Source organism: Mustela nigripes, chromosome 4 (genome assembly GCF_022355385.1).
Source record: "Mustela nigripes isolate SB6536 chromosome 4, MUSNIG.SB6536, whole genome shotgun sequence".
NCBI lineage: Eukaryota > Metazoa > Chordata > Mammalia > Carnivora > Mustelidae > Mustela > Mustela nigripes.
This window is the reverse complement of record NC_081560.1, coordinates 36636061-36644416: the sequence shown is the minus strand read 5'-3', so window position 1 is coordinate 36644416 and position 8356 is coordinate 36636061. Positions and strand designations below refer to the sequence as shown.

Sequence of the window (8356 nt, the reverse complement as noted above, 5' to 3'; positions counted from 1 at the left end):
GACCTGAGGAATCCGTGGAGGAGGGGAAGGATATTCAGAGAAGCAAGGTATAAAGGGCTCAGACTGGGCCACACACTTGAGTCTGAGCTTCCTGGCAAGCCAGGCAAAAAGAGTAGATACGAAGTAGTCCCCACAAGGAAAAATTTCCTTCTGGACAAGCATAGCTCTTCTAGACCTTTGGCTGAAAGGAATGCGTGTGAAGGGTTCTTTATGTGCCTGTGGCCTGTGGTTCTTGTGACCGGGGCTCCTGGGCCCAGCCTTCTGCTTCATGTCACTCTTTTCTTCCAGGAACAATGAATCATTCCCAGGACACGGGCCCTGGAGGCATGCCTGAAGACAGAAAACTTTATATTGTGGATTCCATAAACGACTTAAACAAACTTAACCTCTGTCCTACAGGATCACAGCACCTGTTCCGTATGTGCCTCCTCCCAGGCTTGAGGGCCCTTCCTGGCTTCCAGGCCACCTAAAAATAGCAAATGCTAATCTGGACCTGGGTGTGTGTGTGTGAGGGGGGCAGGGTGGGCATTAGGAACAGCTCAATGTCGGAAGTGCTATTTATTATTAGGCAATTCTTGTTTTTGTTCTTTTAATACTTGCCAGGGGTAGGGGCTTTCTTGGCTCCTAAGCAAGATTTGGAATCCGTCTTCAAGGGTTCTGAGACTTTCCTGTGGAGTGTGTCTCCCAGGAAAGGGTTGGAGGCTGCAGGTCTTCCAAGAGGTTTGCTCCTCCCTCTGGGCATCTGTTGCACCTGCTGGGGACCCCATCCACATCACCAGTGGGGCCCACTTCCCTAGAGAGCTCTGACTTCATAGTGCATTCCTGGAAAATGCTCCACACATTCCTCCAGCTCTTAAAAAGTCATTAGAATTTTATTGGGCAAAGAAATCAACTTAATTTTCTACTTACAGATTACAAATGGCCCCAACTAAAGGCTTAAGAAAGGAGGGGAAAAGCAAAACAAAAATCTGCTAAATACTAAATGTAGACTTTATTCCCTAAATATTGTAAACGAGCTCGACCAGATCATTCTGAGCCCCATTTTTCCAGCTTAAACTGTGACATTCAAACACAGGCCTTAATTTTCCACTGGCCATTTGTTCCATTCCCATTCTAAACTCTGACTGTCCCAAATTTACACCTATTTTATACCCCTTTTCCATCCTTCCTGAGGTCTTGCTTGTTTCTTCATTTTAATGCGTTTGGGTTTTCACCTGCTTTTACTGGGTCAGTCTCAATAGACGCAGGTGTTTCGATGCCAACTTATGCCATCGCTTTGATTAGGAAGCAAAGGTTGTTGTAGGGTGACTTGGCTCAGGACACAAGGCACTCACCCAGCTACAATCAAGTAGCACTCTGTGTGGGACCGATGCCAAGGAGGAGAGAATACAGAAAGGAAGTCATTAGTCTTCCCAAGTCTCTCTATTTCTTAATGAATTTACTTTGGGTGTCACTAGGCACACGGGCCTTACAAAATGATGGCCACATGCAGACGCTTCATGCTCTGGCTGACCCAAGCTGCCTTAAAAGCATGGTTGCAGTCTCAATTTAACTTCAGAACATTTGAAAGAACCTTGTTTCCAGAGCAGCTTGATTGCAAAGATGCTTCTAAGAGACGAAAATACATTGGAGCCATTTTTCTGCTTAAATGGATGTGGGCTTCACTGATGACCCCCATGATGCAAGGAGACATCTCTGTCTTTGGGTGACTTCCCAGAGTAGTCAGCCTTCTGCTTAGAAGAGGTGTCCCAGCCAGCTGTGTTTTTACTCCTGGGTCACATTGGCGGAAGACGAGACAGAGCCTCCAACATTCTGAGCCTTTGATGTATGTAGCTTCCTCTACCCAGCCCAGGAAAAGCCCCGGTCCGGCTCCTTTAGTGTTAAAACCATCTTCAAAGAACTTTCCAAGGAGATTCCTTGTTTTTTGAATACCGGTGTTGAAGAAGGTAAAAAATTCACAAAGAGCACCAGCCCAAAGGCATTCTTAAAACCTAAGTCACTCTCCAGGGCGATCACTTGGGGAAGACGGGTGTATCCCTTACACTCTAATCATGGGGACAGTTCAGGTCTGGGGACAGTTCAGGTCTGTGGACAAGCCATCTGGGAGGAGTTTTTGTCATTGTTTTTGTTTGTTTCCTATCAGCCCTCGAGGAGAAAATCCCGGATGTTGGCACTAACTCAGGAAACGGAAGTCATAGTCTGTTTTTTATGGGGTTGATAATTGTGCTGATTGTCAGCCTGGCACTGGTTTCCTTCGTGATTTTTCTAATAGGTAAGTACCACCGACATGTTCTCATTACTCAAAGGCTCTTACTTTGCAGCTGGTTGTTTAACTTTGTTCTGGGAGGAGACGTGCTTTTTGGCACTCACAGCTATGCTGAAAGAGGGCGTGCGGTGGCCCTGAGTGAGCCCTGCGGCTCCAGGAGGATCGTGGGGACACAAGCCCATGGTGCCCAAAGTTCACAAACACCTCCTAGGACTTTACTCTCTTACTTGAAGTCCCTAGCTGTCAAATGGCCGGCGGCTTATCCTTGGTGACTGTCGGTTTTCTTGGTCCAGTGTAAAACGGTTCTATTCCTTCAGGTCTGTAGCAGAGTCACGCTGAGGCTTCCAATTCCTTTCCAGGTTTTCTCACTTCCCAGGAATGAGCTGGTAGCCTGAGGGCTCTGCACACCTCCTGCCCCCCTTCCCTCTCAGGCAGTGTTAGGAAGGCTAGGAAGGCGGTAAGACCACTTCTTTCCTGTTTGACAGTGCCTAGGCTCTCCTCGCTGCCCTGGGCCTGACCTCTCCCTTGGGGACGGCTGTCCCACACAGCTCCCCGGTCCTCAAGCCCACCAGTGTTCTCTCTCAGCTAACCCCTGTGGGCCATCATCCAGGACTCTCTTCAGCTTCCTCCCAGCCCCGAGAGAAGCGTGAGAGAAGCGTGAGAGAAGCCCGAGTGGCCTTTGACACCCTTTCCCCCTGCAGGGATCCACCACACTGTCATTCCTTCTGCCCTTTCCTACTTTGCAGGCCGGGTAGCCTTTGAAAATCGGCACTGAGAAGTGGAGCCCATGTCTTTGGAATGCCCTTAATTTAAATTTATTCAGGATTAGAGGTAGTGCTGGTGGATGGGGGGGGATAGGGGGCAGAGGACGTGACTCTTTGATCCCTTCCCACCCTTCCCCCCCCCCAAACTCCCTCGTTCCAGCTAAAAGGTTTTTATCCAGCCAGTGGGGTGGATAAAAGGTGGGGAGGCATCACGTTTCATCGCTTCTCTCTCGCCCAGTCCTTGCCTTCTTGCACTTAAAAGCTGCAAGGGCAACTTTCCTGACCAGGTGCCCTTGTATCTGACCGTCGGCTGGATGTGGTTTGTTCCTGAACCTTCTGGACCATAGAGAGCCTATGGATTACCTTCTGACATGTTACACCAACCAAAATGAATGCTCCAAATATCATTCTGCCACCCCCATCGGGGACAGTGACTGAGTTAAACTACCGTGCCCAAGGTCCACAGGTCATAAGTGCCCAAAGACTCTTCCGCCCTACCTCAAAGAACATGACTTTATCAGCATCCTTATAAATGTGGTTTATTTTATATTTGCTGCTGGTGTTTTATATTGAGGGCAAAGTCATATTAACAAGTGGAAGAAGACATGAATAAAGGATGTCTTTATTGGGCAGTTGCTCTGTGCCAGACACATAAATTCATTATCGTAATTTTTACGTCTTGAGGTAGTATTTAATATTTCTGTTTCATCAGTGCAAGACTAAGGTCCAGAGAGTTTACCTCTCCATGTTTACCCTTCTAATCAGAGGCAGAACCAGGATCCAAACCCTCATCTGTCCTGCTCCAGAGCTCCCCTGCCCTTCATTTCCTGTGTTGAAGTAATAAAGTAAGGACTTCCTCTGGTTTTCAGTCAAAACTTAACTCAAACTAAGACCAGAGTTGGCACAGGCATCTAGAAATGAAGTTGGCCTGTGCTCCTCTTTAACAAGGAAATCTTTTTGCTCTCAGTGGGATTGAGTGCAGATTTGTAACCTTTCTCTGAAGTGGAGGAACCTGTATTCTTTAAAACTCTGGTCTTTTTACATGAGAGAGAAGGCTTATTTTATGATGATTACTTTCTTATTAAACCATGGGGTCTTGGGACACCTGGGTGGCTCAGGCAGTTAAGCATCTGCCTGCGGCTCTGGTCATGATCCCAGGGTCCTGGGATCGAGTCCTAGGTTGGGCTCCTTGCTCAGCAGGGCGTCTAGTTCTCTTTTCTCTCCCAGCTTGTGCTCTTTCTCACAATCTCTGTCTCTCTCTTTCTCAAATAATATAAATAAAAATCTTAGAAAAAATAAAACCCCAACAACAGGCCTTAGGTTTTTGTCACAATCCCTCTCCTAAAAAGGAATAATAGACAGCAAGGGCAGATAACTATGGATGCCCCTGGTAGCAGTTTCTAGTAGCCAGGCAGTGTGTTCCTGAGAATACCGGGCACATAGGATATTATTAAGTGTTGCCTGAAGAAAAAAAGGAGCCTATGGTCAAATGCACCTGAGAATTGCTGAGTTAGATAGTTAGATAATGCTCTTTTTTTTTTTTTAACCTTCCTCTGAGTTTCCAAGAGGCAAGTCAGTATATAATTTTTCTGTAACTTTCTTGCACCTGCAACCCCCCCTTTTTTAAAAAATTTAATTTGGAATCAGTGTATTGTGGAACACAGTTTAGCCAACAGGGCTGCTGCTTCCTTCTCTTTGTGACTAATGTTCTAGGAGGTTCCTAAGAGGGAAAAGTATTTAATATGTTAGGAATTTAGTTTCACATTTTTCCCCAGAAGCAAGTGGTATTCCATCTTGCTCTACAGCAAATCTCAAATAAGATCCTTCCTTCAAGTTTTGGACCATAATTCATCCAGTATAATTTTTCAAACATGGGGAAGAAGCAGCTTCTGAACAATAATTTGTCCCAAACCTGGAAGGGGAAGCTCTACTTTCTAGTTTTCCTTCCCATATTAGTTTATTCACTAAGCCTCGTGGCATGTTACCACCATTAGTTCCTGACAGATAGCTTGGGAAAAACTTGCCTAAAATGGAAATCAAGCAGCTCAAATATTAAGTGTGGATTTTGTGCTGCATTTCCTGGAAATTTTAACTCTCACCAGCAGACCTCAAAGTGTTCCATTCTGTACCTGACTTTATCACCAGGAGTTTGGTTTATTTTGAAAATATTGTCTCTGTTCTCAGGATGGTCTGAGGGGAATTCTTACATATTCATTTATGGGCTGGTAATCCAGAACCAGTAGAGCTATGTCAAAAGAGACCAAAACCCAGGGGTGCCTGGGTGGCTCAGTGGGTTAAAGCCTCTGCCTTCAGATTAGGTCATGGTCCCAGGGTCCTGGGATCAAACCCCACCCCCCCACCCCGCACTGGGCTCCTGCTCAGCAGGGAGCCTGCTTCCTCCTCTCTCTCTGCCTGCCTCTCTGCCTACTTGTGATCTCTGTATGTCAAATAAATAAATAAAATCTTAAAAAAAAAAAAAAAAAGGCCATAAACCAGAAAACCTCATTTCCTGATGAGAAGCCAAAAACCTTCTGAGAAGAGGTCTCTGAAAAAGACAAAGTAACAATCACTTCCCTGATGTGCTCATAATGAGACAAGCTGGTGGTTTCCCTTGGTTGCTCACGGTGTTATTTCTCGACCAAAATCTGTGCGGAACTTCCAAAGTTAGTCTAGGCTGGCCACAACAAATTGTAAAAATAATCCACTTGGTAGATAACTTTAGTTTTAAGCAATTCCTCTCCCGGGCATCTGGGCTGCCTGGGAGACCGGAGCAGGGGACTGGCCACGGGGTCCTTTCAGCACTCAGCTAACATGGCACTAACCAGTCCTGACGGAACAGCCTGGAAACCAGTGTAACCCAGTCTGTTTTCTATTTTGAAGTCCAAACTGGAAACAAGATGGATGACGTGTCAAGAAGACTAACAGCTGAGGCAAAGGACATAGACGATCTTAAGAAAATCAACAGCCTGATTGTAAAGCGACTCAATCAACTGGACGCTGAACAAAACTAAAGAAATGAACATCTAGGGATGCCTGGGTGGCTCAGTTGGTTAAGCAGCTGCCTTCGGCTCAGGTCATGATCCTGGGATCGAGTCCCACATCGGGATCCTTGCTCTGCAGGGAGCCTGCTTCTCCCTCTGCCTTCCACTCTGTCTGCCTGTACTCGCTCTCGCTCGCTCTCTCTCTGACAAATAAATAAATAAAATTAAAAAAAAAAAGAAAAGAAAAGAAAAGAAAAGAAATGAACATCTAAAAGCAGCTGCTAACCCCGGAGCTTACACTTGACTAGGCGCGCGCAGGGTTATGAACTGAGCTTGCGCATTTCTGCAGGCGACAGACTATCTGATTCGGGACCCCAACCCTGGAGCCCACTTTCTGCTGCAGGGATGGGAGCAACTCCAACGCCAAGCGCCATGGGGGTACTAGGCAGAAAAGGGCTCATTTTATGGTAGGGTCCTTCTGCTTCATTGGGGTTAAGGGTGGCTGACATGAAGGAGAACAAAGGTTAGCAAGAGAATCCGGCTCCGCACCTATACCTTCTCTTACAAAAGGAGCTTTGCCATCAGAATAAGTTCACTGAGCCGGTGAGGTTCATGGCACCTCAAGCACACTTATGAATTCCTGTGACAGCTTGATGAATCCAGTGAATTATCTGTATTCAAGGGAACCAGGTGATGACTCTTCTCAATAAAATAAATTCTGCTCAGGTGATTAAACTCTCACTCTTACTTCCTCAGGGACAGGGGCTGGGCTGACTTCAGAGCCAGTTGCCTTCTGGTATTTGCTAGTAGTACTGGTATGTGTATGGTAGGGTGGGAGTCAAAAGAGAGAGCCCGAGTTATTTAACCAATGTTTATTGAGCTCTTTGTGCAAACCGTCTATCTACTTTAGAAGAGTTCACGTTCAACTGGGGAACAAAGGAAATGTATGGTTATATATATATGTTACATAAGCTTTGTTGGCTTCCTTTCTCATGCAAAAAACCCTGTGTTCTGCTGATTAATTTTGAAGAAATCTGATAAGTTTGTGGTCTTTACTAAACTACAGGAGGAAATTGTATATTTGGAATATCTGGAACCTGCCCTGTTTTAGCTCAAAAGGTCAGGTACACAGTTTGTATTACGATATGCTGTGGTATAAATGAGCTTAAAACACATGTGAGTCTTAGAAAATCTTTTATGTAATGCAAATATATTGTGCAAGTTTATTGAAGAATGCATTGCAATTCTCTCATTTTAGGCTGATGAAAACCCTGTCCTTAACTATTAAACACAAACACACACGTTTACATTTTACAACACTAGTTGATGAAATAAACACAAGACATTTTACTTACCTATTTTTGCACTCAAAGGCATTTGTCCTGCATACTCGCTTCTTAAAATTGATAGATATCATATAGAATATTTTAATATAAAATTTGTGTGTACTGAAAATTCTTATTGAATCGTTGTTGGGTTGTGGCAAAATAAATTATCAGGAAGGAGAGAGATGCAGGGCTCAATCCCAGGACCGTGAGATCATGACCTGGGCCAAAATCAACAGTTGGATGTCCAACTGACCAAGCCACCCAGGCGCCCCTTTCCTTTCTTTTAAAATAGCTTTCTTGAGCTGTCATTGACACATAAAAATCGTATATATTTAAGGTATACAACTTGATGTTTTGATATACATATTGTTGGATGAGCACCACAATTAAAATAATTAATATATGCATCATTTTTATAGTTACCATTTGTGTTTGGGGGATTTAGAGGTAAGAATATTGAAGAGCTCTCCTCTTAACACATTTCAGGTATACAGTACGGTGTTGTTAACTGTCATCACCATGCTGGACACGAGGTCTTGAGAACAAATTCTTCTTGCATTACTGAATCTTTGTACTCTTTGCCCACATAGCAGTCTAATATGGCGGCTGAGACATGGGCTGGGGAACCCGATTTCCTGGTTTGGATGCTGCTGCCACTGTTTACTGTCAGTTTTGGAAAAATAACTTCAGTGAAACTGGGTAATTATTAACTCTATTTCTTAATATTGTTGGGAGGCTTAACAGAGCCTTCAGTGCTTAATAAAGCACTGAAAACTAGCAGAAACAAAGTAAGTATGAGTTGTTATTGTAATTATTATTTTCAAAAGTAATAAGTATGGTATGGTGGAAATAACCGACTGCATTTAAACCTCTGCATTAAGTCTTTGGGACTTAAAGCCAAAATATTTTTTTCTACTGCAGCGTTTAAGACCTTAGTATCCTGATCTCATCCGGTCAAGGATGATAGGGCGAGGGGCTTTGCAGCAAAAAATTTACTGTGCTCTAGGAGATGATCAA

General features: G+C 44.5%; 1 protein-coding gene across 1 annotated transcript; it reads left to right on the top strand.

The window, feature by feature from the left end:
- Positions 1-293: 293 nt before the first annotated feature.
- LSMEM1 (leucine rich single-pass membrane protein 1) lies at positions 294-6199 on the top strand. Its single transcript, XM_059395651.1, has 3 exons — positions 294-417; positions 2144-2272; positions 5911-6199. Exons 1-3 carry the CDS (start codon positions 294-296, stop codon positions 6039-6041), a joined length of 384 nt encoding a protein of 127 aa, XP_059251634.1. The 3' UTR covers positions 6042-6199.
- The last annotated feature ends 2157 nt before the right edge of the window (positions 6200-8356 follow it).